The sequence below is a fragment of the Chanos chanos genome, chromosome 3 (assembly GCF_902362185.1).
Source record: "Chanos chanos chromosome 3, fChaCha1.1, whole genome shotgun sequence".
Taxonomy (NCBI): domain Eukaryota; kingdom Metazoa; phylum Chordata; class Actinopteri; order Gonorynchiformes; family Chanidae; genus Chanos; species Chanos chanos.
The window spans coordinates 13258221-13276652 of record NC_044497.1 but is presented as its reverse complement, the minus strand read 5'-3'; the positions used below and the strand labels follow the sequence as shown (position 1 = coordinate 13276652).

At 38.8% G+C, this 18432-nt stretch overlaps 1 protein-coding gene across 1 annotated transcript; it reads right to left on the bottom strand.

Annotated features, from left to right (window-relative positions):
• Positions 1-426: 426 nt before the first annotated feature.
• LOC115806728 (highly reducing polyketide synthase PKS6-like) lies at positions 427-18232 on the bottom strand. The gene is made up of 6 exons (XM_030767592.1): positions 18175-18232; positions 17777-17930; positions 17504-17664; positions 16321-16527; positions 11675-11856; positions 427-5994 (listed from the first exon to the last, which is right to left on the bottom strand). The coding sequence occupies exons 1-6, from the start codon at positions 18230-18232 to the stop codon at positions 427-429; spliced, it is 6330 nt and encodes a 2109-aa protein (XP_030623452.1).
• Between the last annotated feature and the right edge of the window lie 200 nt (positions 18233-18432).

The following is an 18432-nucleotide window of genomic DNA, read 5'->3' as shown; positions in this document are numbered from 1 at the left end:
AATTCTGTGTTTCTCTACTTTAGTCAAATAGGATATTTCTAATTCTATTTAAATGTAATTTTTCCTAATATGACACCAGTGAGGTTTGGACCACAACTAAGCAATTCTGTAATGCATGCATGAGTAAATCTTCAAATATATGACTGCTGACTCCACCAGTGAGGAATGATGGAGCTGTCACAGATTAAAGCATTACAAAAAATAAAATGAAATCAAACAAGCAAAAACATTACAGTACATCAAGAAATTACACCATTAAATACTGAATTTTCTAATACTGATGGTAATATATTCAAAATGATCTTACAGGATAAAGTAAATGAAATAAGAGTATCAATTTTCAACACTTGAACCAATTGCAAGATTGCTGAAATTTAATGTAAAAATGATACTTAATTGTATATGCATGCAGTCCAAGTTTTGTGGTTATGCATCATTTGTTCCATCAAAACCCATATCATCCACATGATTCAGATTTTTGCCACTGCCCTCAGTCAGAATCGTCACCAAAGTTAACACTGTGCTGTTGGGATCAAGTAGTTTTATGATAGGAATGTTTACATTTCTTTCTTGGAAAACGAGGTTTTGTAGAGTCATGGCCAGCATTGAGTCAATGCCCAAACTTGACAGAGAGACATCTTCTGTCAGATCATCTTTTCTGATATCAAGTGTTTCACTGAGCAAAGACTTAACATATTCAGAGGGAGAAACAAGAGAACTTTGTGTGCCCAACCGTTTTTCAATTTGTTTGTCTGACATTTTGGCTTTTTTGAGAGCTGCCTCCTCCAGCAGTTCTGACATGCGTGTGTACAGGGAGTGATTTTGAGAAAGAACATGGTTTTCCATGTTTTTGAAACTGAACTTGCAAACAACCTGCTGAGGTTTATTTAACAGAAGGCACTTCTCCAGACTCTGGTGAATTTCATTTACCCCCATGACCTTCAAGCCCTTTGATTCCAAGAACTTTTGGAAATGATCCTTGTCCAAGAGGAGACCGAGATTTAGGGCTCCCCAGTTTATGGACTGTCCAGCAAGCCCAAGATGTCTTCGGTAATGACAGAACATGTCAAGAAAAGAGTTGGCAGCCGCATAATTTGTCTGCGATGCATTGCCAATGAAAGAGCAGATGGAAGAATAGCACACAAAATAATCCAGTTTGCAGTGCCTAGTAGCACAATGAAGATTCAAAGCTCCATTCACCTTTGGCCTCAGTACTTTCTCAAAGAGAGCTTTGTTGAGATTCTCAATTAGTGCATCATGAAGGACAACTGCACTGTGGAAGATTCCCCTAACTGGACAGGTGGGGAACCTCTGTCCAATGTCTGCAACAACCTTCTCTACCTGGGCAGGGACTGAGACATCACATTGTAAACTTACAATGACAGTGTCAAACTGATTTTTTAAACTGTTGATCTCCCCCTGCATAGCAGGACTGGGACTTCTTCTGGAGAGAATGATTATGTACCCTCCACCTCTCTGTGCAATGAATTTTACTGTCTCAAACCCTAACCCTGACAGTCCGCCAGTCACAATATACACAGAGTTTTTCTTGAACATTTGCTTCTGGTTGTGCATGAATGGGATCTCTGATAATGCTTTCTTTTCATCACCATTGCTCATAACCACCAAAGACATGGTCCTTGAGCTGAAATACGATTCAGACTCTTGCACTGCCGGTGAGTCAATGCTTTCAAAAGTCCCTTTCTGATAGACAGTGAAAGCAATATCTAAAGCCTTTTTATCCAAATACATTCCCTTTAGCCATTTGTAAATGTATGGCATGTGTGCTCTAAGGGTGCCTTTATCCAAGATGCTGGACATCTGAATGGTGTGCGTGCGGACATTGTCATTGCAATGACTGAAAATGTTCTCTGTGAGGAAGGATGGCTTGTTTTTGCACACAGTGATAACATCCTTTACACCTGTCATCTTGCAAGCTTCTGTGAAAACAGATTTGTCAAATGGTGGAAGCAAGACTAAGGCATCAAACTTGTTCTCATTCTGCAGTCCTCTAAATTCAGGACCTACCATGATATTCCACCCTGATTTGCTAGCGGTGAGGATTAAAACCTTCAGTAGACTTGAATCTGACACAGGAGAGACAATGCCCATCTTCCTCTGCTGTTTTGCCTTGGGTAGTGCCTTCTGCAAAATCTCCCAAGCTAGTGCACAGTATGATGCACATGGGCCGTCCCTCAACCATGGAAGTCGCTTTGTTTTGAAACAAACAGTCTCTGGAATTGTAATATTGCTAGAAGCAGTCACAGGGTAACAAGAGACAACATGATCTCCCACTTTAAGATTTCTCACATCTTTCCCCACCGCTGTGACAGTGCCACTAAAGTCAAGTGCCAGAAGCTTGTGGTTCTGAGTCGTGTGCTTGTTCCAGTACATGGTCTTACCAAACATAAAATCTGTGACACTGACTGGAAAGTAGTCTGAAGAGTGAATGCATATTGTATTAAGCTGAATTTCGACGCTTTTCCCTTGAAACTGGTTAGCCAAAACACGAGAGGGAAGAGCTGATAAGTTTTTCACTCTGTGTGGATCAGCTGTCTGTAAAACAAAATTCATACAGGGTTGCGAATGTACACTGCTTTCGGCACTGACAATGGACAGATTTGGGGTGCGGCTGATGCACGGTTTAAGAATCTGACCATCTTTGACTACCAACTCAGGGTATTTTCTGGGAGGGTATGAACTGATGACTTGAGCCAGGGCTTTGATATTCTCTGTAGAAACAGAGCTGATATCTATCAGCTGGAAAGAGAGATTTGACATCTCTGCAGCACACGCTCTTGTCATGCCACACAGAGAGAATCCAGGACTGATGCAGTTTACAGTGTTCTCTGCAGACTGACAAGTCACTACTCTAATGGAGTTTGCAAAATTCATTGCCCTCAGTGCTGCAGTAATCATACGGAAATTCTCACAACAACTTGTAAAATTCTCTATAATGGCTTCCGTTTCATGTGAGGTGAGCTGTTCTGTGCCCCACAAGAAGATGATCTCTTGGAAGTTTTTCTTGACATCAGAAATATTAAGTGCTGTGAGAAATCCTGCAAAGCCATGCTGCAGTAGCGTCTTGCTATGCTTAGGTGAAATGTATCTTGATGCAGGGCTTAAGTGTCTCTGTAAAGCTTTGGAAACTCCTAACTGATCAGCAAAGACCAAAGCTCTGCAATCATTGGATGAACGAATATTCTCAGAGACTACACTGAACTCATTGTGATAGAAGTTTTCTTCAACAACATTAGAATGGCCCCCAAGATACTTCACCATTATATGCTTGAGCTCAACCAAAACTCTGCCTTCTTTGTCTGTGAAGCAACCACACACCTCAAAATACTCAGGTGTTACCTCAATGGCTTTCAGATAAATAACCATCTCATCTTGTAAGTGATCGACAACAGTCATGCTACCAATTCCTGAGGGGAAGCTGGGCTTCACCTGAGATCCATTAACTGTGATCAGTGTCATCTGCATCAGATAGTCCAAAACTACAGGGTGAATGTAAAACTCATGCAACTGGGGCAGCAACTCCTCAGGGACAGTTATATGTGAAATGGCTTCCCTGAACTCCTCGCCATAATGAACATCTGACTTGTTCCTGAACACAGAGCCATACTGAAAACCTCCAAGATCGAGATTTTTGTACAGTTCATCAGAACTCACCACAGATTTGCATCTCTCATATACACATTCCAATGAGATATGAGATACCTCGACCAGCCTTCCCTTTTGATACTCTATGGTACCGGCAGCAAAAGTTGCTGTGTTTGAGTATATTTTGAATGTGGTCTCATTTCCTGCTGACTCAAGTTTTACTTTCATCTCAGTGGAGTTTTGCGTGAACAGAAATGGACTTTGGAATCTCACACTGAGCTTCAGGGTGCTGAGTGGCACCTTGGGTTTGGCACTGGCCATGAAAGCTGCCAGGCCAAGTTCAGCATACAAGAACCCAGGAATGATGGCAACACCATTATTCTTATGGTCACTTATGTAAGATATTGACTCAGAGGACAAATCACAGGTGAATTCATTGCCACCTTTTCCTGTTTGTGTGAGCACTGGATGGTTGCTTTCAGCATGTTGTGGTGCATACTGAACAGAAATTGGTTTCTTTACTGTGTCAAAGTGATATCTGGGGAGATCTGCTGGTGGTGCCTCAAAACCAATATAGAACTTGTCCCAGTCTACACTGACACCAAATTCAAATAATTTTGAGACAAGAGTGAGCATTGCCTCATAATCTTTATCAGGTTGGACTGAGCTCAATACTGTTGTGTCTTTTCCCAGTGTTTCTATGATGTTCCTATGCAAGGCTCTCCTTGGGCCTATCTCAACAAAAATCACATTCTTCTTGTCCTCAACTGCTGATTTCACTGCCTGTTCAAATGCTACTGGCTCCCTGATATTTTTTGCCCAATATTTGCCATCAACAAAATCTGGAGGGCAGAACCTCTTTCCTGTGACGGTTGAAAGCAATTCGGTGACCAGATTGTTCTCTTGTAGGCTGCCTATGCTCTCCTCTACATTCAACAGGATGGGATCCATCATATGGCTGTGATAGGCTGCAGGAACATCCAAGACATGGAGGAACAGCTTTTGACTGTTGACCGAGTTGCTCAGCTTTCTGTGCAGACTAAAAATAGCATCTGCATCTCCTGAAAGGGTACAGGACTGGGGACTGTTGTAAGCAGCTAAGCAGATATTTCCTGAGTAAGAGGGGAGGAGTTTCAAGACTTCAGACACAGCCATGTTACTAACAACTAACATCTTTCCCCCTGTGACCCTGCTCTGCAGAAGACTCCTGCGATAGATCACTTTTACTGCATCCTCAAGAGACAACAGACCAGAACAATGAGCAGCTGCAACCTCACCCACAGAATGCCCGAGAATGGCATCTGGCCTGACACCCCAGTGATTCAGAAGGCTGGTAATAGCAACCTGAATAGTGAAGAGGAGAGGTTGGATAACCTCTGGTTTTGAAAAGTCATCGCTCTCATCAGAATCACTTTCTAGTTTTTCAAGTAGGTTTGTGCTTTTGTAGCTCTGAAAAAGAGCCTCAATCTCTTTCACTTTATCTCTGAAAAGAGGTTCCTCCTTCAGAAGCTGTCTGCACATTCCTCTGTAGGTAACACCATTTCCACAAAACACAAAAACTAACTTTGGGTCTGGCTTAGATGCACCTATTTTTTTGTTCAGAACAGAAGTAAGCTTTTCTTTTAAATCTGTCAGAGATGAGGTTAGGAATGCTTTCCTGTATCTGTGTTTGAAGTGGCTTCTCCTACATGCTGATGTATATGCCAGGGTTTGTAGGTCTGCCGTGCTGCCTGAATGTATATGCTCTGCTGTGTCCTGAATCATCATCACAAGGGACTTTTCTGAGGCTGCAGAAAGCACAAAGAATTGCTTTGATTTCTGTTTGCAAGATTTTGGATCCTGCATGTACTTATGTTGTCTTACAATGGCGTGTGCATTTGTACCTCCAAACCCAAAGTTATTGATCCCTGCAACTCTGACAATACTACCTTTATTCTTCCATTTCACTGCTTTGGTGGGGATTTTCAAGTTAAGAGCTTTAGCATCTATACTAGAACTGTCCTCTGAATAGAAGACTGTAGGGACAATGGTTTCATGTTTCATCATCAACAGTATCTTAATCAGTCCTGCCATTCCTGCGGCAGATTCTGTGTGTCCAAAATTACTCTTAACAGAACCAATGTAGAGGGGTCCTGATCCTGGAGGTCTGGCTTTGGCAAGGATTCTAGAGATGCTACCTGCTTCTATGGGATCTCCTACAGGAGTTCCAGTTCCATGGGCTTCTATATACTGGACATTTACACGGTCAGTCTTTGTAGGGTAAATTCTGCTCAGTAGCTCCTCTTGCTGTACCATTGATGGCTTTGTTATTGGAGTGACTGAGTGGCCGTCTTGATTTAAGGCAGTTTTGCTGATAATTCCCCACACATGATCGAAGTCTCTTAAAGCCTGTAATAGGAAAAGGATTTTAGAATAGAATGTAATTCAGTTGCCACAACTGGAAACAATAAACCTCTCTCACTATTCAAGCTTACATATAGGATAGATTTGGGTGCATAGTAGAGTTGTTAACGATTAATCGACGATTAAAAATTTGCCTATAAATATTTAGTTGATCAAGAGTTTCAAATTAAATGAATAAATTGCAAGTCTTGCGCATTTTCGTAACAGCGAGTTGGCCTACTCTTTTTATGGTCTGTGGGCCTACTATGATGAAGCAGTCAAAGAGGAGTGTGGTGTGGGAACATTTAATGCAACAAATGAAAACGTTCATTGTAACCACTGTGACACTGTGCTTAGGTTTAATACCACAAGTCCTTTTGTGTATCATTTAAAAGGCCGATATACAACCTTACTGACAGGCGAAAGTTCCAGTGGATTTACACCAACCATTACTGTTGCATTGGCTAGGAGGAACTGCAATGATAGGCAAGCTATCGAAGTCACAAGACTAGTATGCGATATAATTGTTAAAGATATGATGCCACTGAGTACAGCTGTCAGTGAAGGTTTCCGTGGACAAATGAACTTTGTCAAGCCAGGATATTGCATCTCATCTGGAGGCTAATCTTCACAAGCACGATATCGCCTATTGCTACATTATGCCTGACTTGTGCAAACGCGATCATTGTTAATCAGTGGTGGCTCATCAGAGGAGGCAAGGGAGGCAATGCCTCCTCTGAAATTTGAGAAGAAAAAAAGAACAACGTTATACGTGATGACAGTAAAGCACCATTTAGTTTGAGATTCTCTGTGTACTTGTTCAATAAAAATATTGCAATTTCATCCAGGTTATTGCCAGATTTCGTTGTGTGGTTAGAGCCTGACCAATACAGGATTTTTCAGACTGATACCAATTTCGATATTTGATGATTTAAGTAGCTGATAATGATATTTCAGCTGATATTCCATTTTTTTCAGAAACACATAACATGAACAAAGATTTTCTCTAACATTTGTTATGTGTAGTTATTTAAGAGTCCTTACCGAGATAACATGACATAATGCAGTTTAAAAATAAACTTGTTTTGTTGTCATAAACAGTACTTTTAACAAAAGTAGATATGATAAATAGATTAGTAGATATGATAAATAATGAAGTAAACTGATACAGTGACCTAGAGAAAACATTACTGCTGAATGCATCTAATACTAAATGACTGTAGTCATGTCATATTGAGGACTTGCGACTTAGGGATTTCACACTACACGTTTGAAAGAGAAACTAGATAACTTTGTTTGGCCACCAAGCCATGTTAGATACTTGTTCAGCTCATGTTTATTTACGTGTCACCTCTGGCTTAATCATTTACAATGCACCGACTGTAACTACAGGCATGCGAGTCACAGATATGTTTACCATTGCTTCATCTAGGCAGAACTAGTTGAATGCTATAATTTAACTGCTCATCAATGTTAGCGGTCTTCCATTGATAAACATGGCATTAGTATAAGCTGCTGTAAGCTATCTTAACAGAGAATTTTAGAAGTGACAAGGGAGAAATGATGGAACCGTTGTTTGTTTACTTGCTAGAACTGCCACACTGTTTCATAAATAAACCTACAATCAAGCTTGTAAACAGCTTAGCCTACACCACTAAAATTCAATAACGTTAAACGTAATTTTGATGTTTCATTGACTGTACCGGCTTTCACGTTGCTGCAGCAAAACCAGGCATGGCTCACATGAATGTCATAACATGGTTGAAGGATCCATCTTCCGTCTCTCTATTTCTTTTTTAATTGTCATTTATCGGCCGTTATAAACGCCGATACTGATTTATCTGCAAGTAGCTCATATCAGCCAATAATAATCGGCACGCCAATTTATCGTTGGGCTCTAGTTGGCCTTACTGTGTGAGATCTAACCAGCCATCAAGGGAGGCCTAATACAATGAAAACTGCTTGCCTCCCTTGAGAAAAAAAATAACCAATCAGAATTGTCAAGGAAAATTCAGAATTGTCAAGGAAAATTCTGTAACTCCAACATCATTAGAAAAAGCTCAGTGGAGGCTGGCCTTACTTTTTGACCAATCACAATTCAACTTTTTTTAATTTCACTGTTGTGATATAAATTGAGTAGCCTGATAAAGCTAGTTCAAAGGAACGCCAAATAACAGAGGGGGAAATACTGCAATACCTACTTGCCAATAACTTTTGGAAATTAAAATTTGAACACAAGCTACGAATAAAAAATAACAGAAGACCAGCTCCTAAACTGAACATTATCCATAATCACATTGGCTTGCTGTGGCCAGATGCATTATTTTTCAGTCTTTCATATGTTCAGATTGTAATGCTCAGTTTAATGGCCAGTGCTTTCATTATGATGCATAATCTTATGCTTGTCTTTGTGTGTTGGCTATTTTTGGCTTTAATTGACAATGGTATCCTAGGTGCAGAGGTCAGATGATATTTGTGTTGAGTTGAGTCTGCGCGTGAGAGCTGTGCATGTGTTCCTTTGAACAAGCAGGCCATTTTCCTGAGGTCAGCTGATTGAGCCTTCACTTATTTAGATCCTGTAGTGGGATGCTCTTACAAGAACTAGACCATGCATGTGTGTGTGTGTGCAAGCTCTTACAAGAACTAGACCATGTGTGTGTGTATGTGTGTGTCTGTGTCTGTGCATGTGCACATGCATGCATGCATGTTGCGCAGTCTGCCTCCTCCATGAAATTAGCCACCGGCCACTACTGTTGTTAATGTACTTAATAGCGGAATTGAAAAGGTAGGCCTATTTGTTCAATAAAGTCCTTTACTGAGAAATGTATTACTTGCGCATTTGATGTCAATATCATGCGTGTGTGGGGGTGTTAATGAATAATCAGTTAATTGTTCATTAATGTTAGCTACTGTTGATCAAGAAGATCCCTTTAAATTTGCAATCCTAGTGCATAGTGCACCTGAGGAAAATCCAATCTAAGATGATGCCATGTGCTGATGGTTGAACATTTTTCTGACTATTAAATTAAACTGTGAAGCCCTTTAATCAGCCAAGCAGAGTGCAATTAATGTATATCTCCAATGCATAATATGCTAAAAGGATCAAAGAAATAAAACTGATGTAGGTAAAGTGACTCTCGTGAAAATCCAAAGGAATACTGAAGTATCAGACCATGATTTCATCCGCTTGCTATTTAAACAAAATACAGTGGGGGAAATAAGTATTCACATCAACAGTTTTTTAATTCAACATATTTATACTGCAGCTATTCACCTGAAATTTAGACTAGACATTTGTATTAATTCAATAAAACTACAATGCTAAAGAAACTGTAACATTCCAATCCATAAAAAAAACTTGCAATGAAGTGGAGTGACACAGGAAAAAAGTATTGAACATGGTAAGAAGAAGCACTAAACCCCAGCTTATGCCACTAATAAGCTCAAATGTGCTAATTACAATCAGCTGAGTTAGTACACGTTGGTGGGTAATTAGCCCTACTTCCACGCTTTGAAAAAGGTTTTCCCACCTCTGAATGCAAGTAAACATCATTTGTCGCCAAGCTTTCCTGCAAGAAATATCTCATAACAGCTAGAGGCAAAGAGCTCTTCCAAGACCTTCACAACAAGATTGTTGAGCAGCATAGTAATGGCACTGGTCATTTCTCAACTCCTAAATATTCCTATAAGCACCACTGGGCAGTCAGAAAGTTAGTCAGAAGAGTAGCCCAATAGCCAAGGACCACTTGAGCAGAGTAGTTCACACAAAGAGAACAATAGGCAATGCACTCCACTGCCATGGTCTCCATTCGCAATCACCCCAGAAGACTCCATTACTGAAGAAAAGGCACGTTGAAGCTCGTTTGAAGTTTGCTACAGAACATTTGGAGAAGCCTGTAGGTTACTGAGAATATGTAGTCAGGTCGGACGAGACAAAATTCTAACTTCTCGGCAACAATATGACATGCCATGTTTGGAGGAGAAATGGCTCTGCCTATGATTCTAAAAATACCATACATACAGTGAAGTTTGGAGGCAGAAGCATCATGGTAGGGGGCTGTTTCTCTTCACATGTTACTGGTGGAATCCAAAATACAGAAGGGAAGATTAACAGTGCCATGTACCGGGAAATTCTTGAGAAGAATCTGTTGCCATCCACCAGGATGATAAGCATGAGACACAGGTGGACCTTTCAGCAGGATCCAAAACATACGGCTAAAGAGACTCCCCACCTGAGCTGGCATTAACCGAATATTTTCTGTCATTGATTGAATACTTTTTAACAATGGCGGAAAAATCTGGAGGCCGTTCGTCATTTTGACAGATTAGAACGCTGAGGGCGATCTACCATAGCTTTAAGTAATTCACACCCCGTCCACCTGAGTGTGCATATTAATTAGCTATTGTCTAGTCTTGTCTTTGATCTCATGTTCATGACCTCATTATGTAGCTGGCGTTAGCACTGATAGGTTAAATTGCTAAATAGTATTGCAAAATGTCACAACAGCTGAGTGTCCAAAGTTTCTTTAAAAAGTGTAATAATTGTGATGGCATTGATAAACAAGGTGAAAAAAGAGGGACTGATGCGGTGGAGGATGAAAGACAAATAAGTAATACTGATAATGTTTATCAGCCAGCGGCACAAGCAAGCACCCAGTTTAAATCCATGTGGACCAGGAGGAAGGCTTGAGTTCAGACTAGAGTATAGCAGGTCAGTCGAGTTCACTTCAGTAAAACTGCATTGTTCATATTTGCCTGTTTAGGCACAGTGGCCGCAGTGTTTTTAGTGGCCTTTGCTGTCACTTCGGAAAAAAAATCATTCATCTGCTTCATGTGGTGTTGACATGAAAAGTGAATGTACGATCAGTGTCTGTTCTCTTTTCTCTCCATGCACTTATAAATGCATTATCTATAAGCTTGTTCTATATATTAATTATTTAAAAAATGAATGAATGAAAATGATATGCTATTAAATGTCTTATTCTCATAAAAAAAACAATGGTGTCTTGAAGCTGTCATTGGAAACAAAGGCTTCTCCATCAAGTATTAAATAAATTTCAGTTAGCGTGTTCAATACTTCTTTCCTGTATCATTCCCCTTTATTGCACATAACTTTATTTATGGATTGGAGTGTTACAATTTCTTTAGCTGTGTAGTTTTATTGAGTTAATATCAATGTCTGGTCTAAATGTCATGTGAATAACTGCAATGGAAATATGTTGAATTAAAAAATTGGTGATGTGTTGAATACTTATTTCCCCCACTGTATCAACCTTGACATAATATGGTACTGAATTTATTAAACTAATTAAAGCAATGAGAACTGAATACTCATTTGCCCCCTAAGCCCATCTTCTCAATTATTTCTCTCTGTTTCAAGTGACCATACATGTTTAATGTAAAAGGTGTCCCTTAAGCATGCATTGATACTATACAGAGAAACTGAACAGAGTACTTTTAATGAAGACCTTTTTAAATTAATCTATTTAATAACTTTCCACTGTGAACTTTTTGGCTTTAAGTTACTCCAAGCCATTGTGAAAACATTCAAAATTACGTTCAATAAGTGATATTTATTGATTTGCTTTTCCTTCCTCTTTAACCTTATTTATGTTTTATCACCATAAACTGCATCCTCCATCTCCCTGCAGGACACTTTTCTTTCAAAAGAGCAAAAAAAGACTACCTGCTTAAGTGGTTTCAGAAGAACAACACCACAACCTTCTCCTCTGCCATAGCCATCAGCTCTTCTGGAAAACGGTTTGCTGGTGCCCTCAGGAGAAATCATCTTTGCTTTGCTGAGAGCAACGAATATTTGAGGTTCAAGAATACAGCTAACACCAGCACAAAGAGCCATCTCACAATCACCTGTTGAGAGTAGACAGAGGTATAGTTTAAGTGTACAGTTGCTCTTAACAATTTCCAAACTGTTATTTTGATGTTTTTTTACATATGTATGCATTTTGTATATTTCATATATGTCATTAGTTATTTCACTATGTATTCATTAGTATTATGGTTCATGTATTGTTTTTGAGTTCTTTGGGAAAAGAAAGAAATGTAACAAATTTGCCAATAAATTGCTGGAAAGGCTATGTAAGCATAGAAGCAGGGCTGATTTGAAAATCCTCTATCAAAACTGAGCTTGTAAACACAAACATCAGTCTTTGCTTGCAAGCTTTTTTTATATACATTCAGTTATTTTTGTGGGCAGCGCAGTCACCTCACAGCAAGAAGGTTCTGTGCTCGATTTCCGGCTGGGTGGCCAGGGTCCTTTCTGTGTGGAGTTTGCATGTTCTCCCCGTGTCTACATGTGTGTGTGAATGTGTTTGTTTGTGTGTCTGCCCTGCGATGTACTGGTGACATGTCAAGGATGTTTCCTTGCCTTTTGCCCAGTGAACACTGGGATAGGCTCCAGCCCCCCCCCCCCCCCCCCCCCCCCCCCCCGACCCTACTTAGGATAAGCGGCTTAGAAAATGAATGAATGAACGGATGAGTTATTTTGTATTTCAGTTCAGCTGCATCTAGTTGAACATTTTAGTCCATGTTCCCTTCACAGATAATTGTGCATAGTTAAAGGCATTGTTTTACTTGTAGGAAAAAAAATGTCCATAATGAAGAAGCTTATTGTCCCTAATATGTGTCCCAGCCTCTGAAATATTGATTGGAGTAAAGAAAAACATGTTTTCTAGAGCCTCATTTTACAATAGGTCATTAATGCAAGCTGTATTCTTGACTATCAGGGCCTCATTATGGAAAAAGGCATTAAGTCTGATAGATGCTATATTCAATGGTGTGGTTAAGTTTTACATCCCATATTTAAGAAAGGATAAGACATTCAATAAAAAAAAAAAATCAAATAACTTCATTGAAAATGATGTGCACTGTAACAAATTATGTACTAGAAATTACATGTGATGTAATAACATGTGATAACATATAACTTGAACAACAGGACTGAATTGGGTACATGCTTGGTGTTTTCTTGATAAGTGGTATCCCTATGTTCCATTATTCACTGATTCATGGAGATATTGAGGCAAAAAAATGTAATCCTGAAATGGATGTGTTTCTGCCATAGGTAAAATATCTCTCAAATCTGTGTCTATTTTTGTATGAAGGAAAAATGGAAGGACATTGGCACTTTGCACCCTTAATAACTATACATCAAGCAGTTTCCATGTACATTTTTATGTTCCTTCTAGCTACCCGACATACCATTTTGGTCCTATGAAAATGACCAAAATATGCTACCATGCCTTGTTTTATTCATAATATCTTCATGTCCATTGGTGGTAGAGACCTAAGATATTGGCACAAAATTAATAAAAGATTGTATTTGAAGAAAAAATAATGATTGATATGATATTGGTGCAAAAATGTGGGTTTGCAGCACTCTAAATGTCACCCTCGTTTAGGAATTCTGCACTTTTTCCAGATCTAGGGCCTTACAAAAATAAAATGGCAGTACAGGCTTTTAATGGTTTTGGCATACAGAAAACATGCTTGTCTTCCATGATGAGGCTAGGAACAATACTTGTCAAATTATTAATGCCCAAACATGGCTTCCTAGATCAGGCATTTCTGAGGCTATAAAAATGACAAAATATCAAGGGTTGAAAAATATGAAAACATAGAATTTGAACAGAAATATTTTATAGGCCTTGGTTTTGGGATCCATTCATGATATAGACAAGGTTTGAACAAAATCTGAGACGGTGCTGCAACAACGTTACCTGATTTGACACGGAATGACCCTATATATAGGGATGTGCAGAGAGCCCGGTATTTCTATTTGTATCTGTATTTGTTGAGGCAGCACAGTTGTTTGTATTTGTATTTGTATTCAAATAACAGTGGAAATAAGCATAACTGTAGGCTTCCAAAGAGCGAAACACCTCACGAGTTTTGCCCTGCGAAATTTCATTCTGGGGGCATGGTCCCAAAAACAGCAAGCAAGTCACCTCGCTCAAATGTTCGAGTGCTTAAAGGTCTGCACTGGTCTATCTGCCCTGACCAGAATCAATGAGAGAGTTTTTTCTACTGCTCTGGCCCCAACTAATTTCATGTAACATGTAAACAACAACCCATGTTGATGTAGACACAATGGTTGCCCATACATCTTTTAATCATATACATGTTTTAATACTACATGTAGTCTTTAGCCTCTGCCATTTTGGTCGGACTTTTTTGTTACTCCCACCTCTCTAGAGAACATCACGTACCAAACACATCACACGCTGAACAGAGTGGTACTCACATGGTTCTCATTTGCACAAAGTTGAGAATTCGCCATCTCAAAAAGTGAAATTCGCTGCAGTGGAAGCATACCACAATCCTGTTTGTTTTTTTGTTTTTTTCACTCCTAATTTTAGGATATTAAAATGTTAATATAAGTGTTATTCAGTAAACTATTATAATAATTATGAGCATTTAAATGTAATATTGGTTTATGGTTTTCATAAACCCAGCAATAAACATGTATAACCTGTATACATGTATACTCAACATTGAAAAGAAAATCATTTTAAAACTAACACTGAGTTTCTAATCCACACTGAAACCAATAAACAACTCTAAACTAACTAGAGGTCACGAGCTTCCTCCATACTTCCCAGCATGCAAAGTTGATCAAACATGTTAGATTAAATGACTAACATGACGAATCATACATTATACAGTATGTGTCTCTACAGTATGAACAGAAACTGTTTCTCTGCATAACAAGATACCATAAATCCCTTCATGTTTTTGTTGTTCAGTCATTTTAAACACGTGCGTATGTAATGGCTTATTTTGACACGGATAGTCACGTCACAGTTAGTTGAAAACAAAGCTCACTTTTTAAATGATGCATCATGATGATGGCACCTGGGTACACCGTGCAGGAGGCAGGACATGACACAGAAAGTACACTGCGAAAATCGCGGTGTTTTGTTTACAATATATTGTGCATCGAAAATGGCGGAAGAGCGTACTGACTTTTGTCTGAAGATTTTGGCGTTGGCCCTTACCGACCAGGGATAGGAAGAGTAATGAGCAAAAAGTTTGTTTGTTTGTTTGTTTGTTTTAGCATAGTGCCCCCAAGTGGTAAAATGAGGCAATTTCTTCTGGACTCCCTTTGGAAAGAGTCTTGAGTCAGTGCACCAAGCTTGGTGTCAATACGCCAAAGCGTTGCTGAAATATGAGCTCACTTCCTGTTTGACGACTTTGCCGCCGATTTCGATTTGCTGTGATGGACAAACACTTTCAAAAATCAAAAATCCTTTTGATAACTTTAGTGAGCCTTGGTCTGAACATTGTCTGTGCCAAATTTGGTGAAGATCGGACATAGTTTGTCCAAGGACTAGTGAAAAATCACCACTTTTTGAAAAAATCCAACATAGTGGAAAATCCAATATGGCGAAATTGCTGCCAGTGGGTGCGTTGAACTTGACTTGACCCAAGGAATCCAACGATACCTCATTTTTCAAAATCAGACTTACAGTGCAAAAGTCATGTGCATAAATCTACTTCAACTTTGACCTGTTGGTGGCGCTAGAGAGTTCAAGCTGCAGACATGAAACCTCACAGTAAGAAGGTAAGGATAATCAGGGGACCGTCCCCAATCAGTGTGCCAAATTTCACAACTTTTTACCATACAGAACTAGGGGCTGCCAAAAACACCCTAGCTAGAAGAAGAAAAAGAAAAAGATGATGAAGAAAAGATAGAAACACAATGGGAGCCTTCGCTGCTTAGCCCCAAGTTATTGCTTTCATTGTTAAGGCATTGTAATCGGTGAGAACGCAGCCCAATAGCCTACTATAAAACTCGTTATTCAGGAGAAGAATGTACTCGTTTATAAAGTCCATGCACTTTCATTAAATAAGAGTCACAGTTGTAGACAGAAACTGAGAATCGTAGCCAGAGCAATTTTCATCTCTAAAGGCGGTCGGGTATTCCGCTCTTCTGATCCTCCTCTGATCATAATCTTCAGAAGATTATGTCTTTATTGTCATAATATTTCAACCTTATTCTCGAAATCTCAGAATTTGTTTCCCTCAATGTGGCCCTAATACTCCGTCGTAATGAAGAACACCAGCTATTTGCCATTTTTTTTCTTCCCGAAAACAAATAATTTTTAAAATATTTGTACGAAATAAATATTTGTAAAAATTACAATTTGTGCTTTGCCAAATACCGTATTCGGATTTGGCTCCACCCCTAATAGATAGATAGATAGATAGATAGATCGATAGATAGATGTAACCCCCACCCCAATTTCGTGATACATGAAAAAACTAAGAGTGTGACTGCAAAAAAACAAAAAATAAAGAACATATGAACATTACCCTGTTTAATGGCCTGACATGCTAAGTGTAGGGCAACAAGAGAGGAGGAACATGCACTGTCAATGGCCAAGGATGGTCCAGTAAAGTTGAAAATGTAAGATATCCGGTTGGCAGCTATACTCATGGCAGATCCAGTTCCAGTCCAGTGATTGATAGCAATTGGATTTGCATTCATTGAGTGAAGCTCAAAGTCTCTGTTCATCAAACCTAAACAAAGAAAATGAATGCTTTATTTTTTTGCTGTGTTTTGAGTAATGAAACTAATAGTGATAAATGATAGTACAGTATTTAAAAATGTTTCATATTTGAATTTTGTCACATACAGTTTTCATGCTACTGTCGTACTTCTGTGAATATTCATGATTCAATATAAACCTTCAGTTTTATCTTGTAAAGAGTTAAAAGTTTGGGTGGTTCCAACATGTTCTATGAAGAAAACTGTTAAGTTTACATAGATCTAAATTTACAGGTGATTCGCTGCTGTCCTGAATAATTTCCTGGGCTCTGCATTATAGTAGCTTTTTTGTGGCAGATAAGAACCTATGCCTCAGAGAGACAGAATCTGAACTTAGAATAAAAATCAAAATGCCACCTCTCAACAAGGGTATTCATTAAAAATGTACGTTGCTGGAAAAAGGTAACATACTGCATCAGAAAATGACCAGGCAAATTCATCAGACACAATCACCATCAATATGTGAATGTTTAAACTGCATGTTCAAGGCTGCAAATAGTGTAGAGCTTTGTAATATTTAATGGTTTATCAGATATTAACAATAAGTCACTTGTCACGTCTTGGTTTCCTCTTTCCCCCTCTGGTGGAAGTTTTATGTTAAATTTATACATAATTCTTAGCAGTTCACTAGTTCCACCTGTTTTTGGTTAGTTTAGTCTTGTTCTGTTCAGTTTAAATACTCCTAGTTTTCCCTTCTTCAGTTGTGTGGAATTATGCTATCAATGTGTTGTGTTAACCTGAAGTTTGAATCCTGAAACCCATAAATTCCCAAGTACTTTGTTTCACCTTGTTTCATTCTAATAAATTCTGAGCTAATCCGCAAATGCGTCCAGAACTTCAGCCCATGACATAATTTTTTTGTTTTGGTCTTATAATGCAAATATAATATACATTTGTTGTGATTTTGGAAGAGCCGCAACAGAAGCATAAAAAAAGTGGTGAAATTACCTAAGAACACTCCTGTGCTGGTTCCATTAGCCTTCTCTAAAGGGAGTCCTGCATTCTCCAAAGCTCTGTAAGTACACTGTAACAAAATTTTGTGCTGAGGGTCCATTTGTGTTGCCTCAGCATCCATGATGCCAAAGAACTTTTGATCAAATTCATTGAACCTACACAGTAAAAAAAGAAAATATGAATAAATAAATAGAATTAAAAAAGAAAATGCATTTATGCATGCATGAATGTATATATCATATTAAAGACAATTGTTCAGGTCTTTACCCATCAATTAAGGCAGCCTTTGAGGTCCTTGCTTTTCCAGGTTTGTTGTCATCAGGGTCATACCAGTATTTTGAGTCAAATCTCTCCTCTGGAATTTTTACAGCACAATTCCTTCCCTCCACAAGAACCTTCCAGAAATTGTCTAGACCCTCACCTGAATTGATGATTTACAAAATAATGTACTTTTACAGGCTATCATACAGTACAAGATCACACATGTATAAAGCACATAAATTGGCACAAATTCGAGACTTAAAATTAAACTGTAAAAGATTTTGGGTGTGTATGTATTTTGGAAGAATATGAGACAAGCACTGCCATAGTCAGATCTTTATAGTATGATTAAGTAAATTAATCTGAAGCTTCAAGACTATGTAAAGGTATTTAGCAATACATACCTCCTGGAAAGCTGCACCCAATACCAACAACTGCAATGTCGCGATCCACTTCTTCCATACTGACAAACACTGGGTATTATAGAGGCATGTCAAAGCAATGACATGTGGCAAGTAATAATGCTATATATATTTCAAATAACTCATGAAAGGTAATACTGGAGAATTCTGAACATAGTCAACTTGATGCACTGGTTCTTGTTCCCTCCTGGGTTCAGAATACCAATGTTCACTGTGCTGCTCTGCTTGCGTGTCTGCATA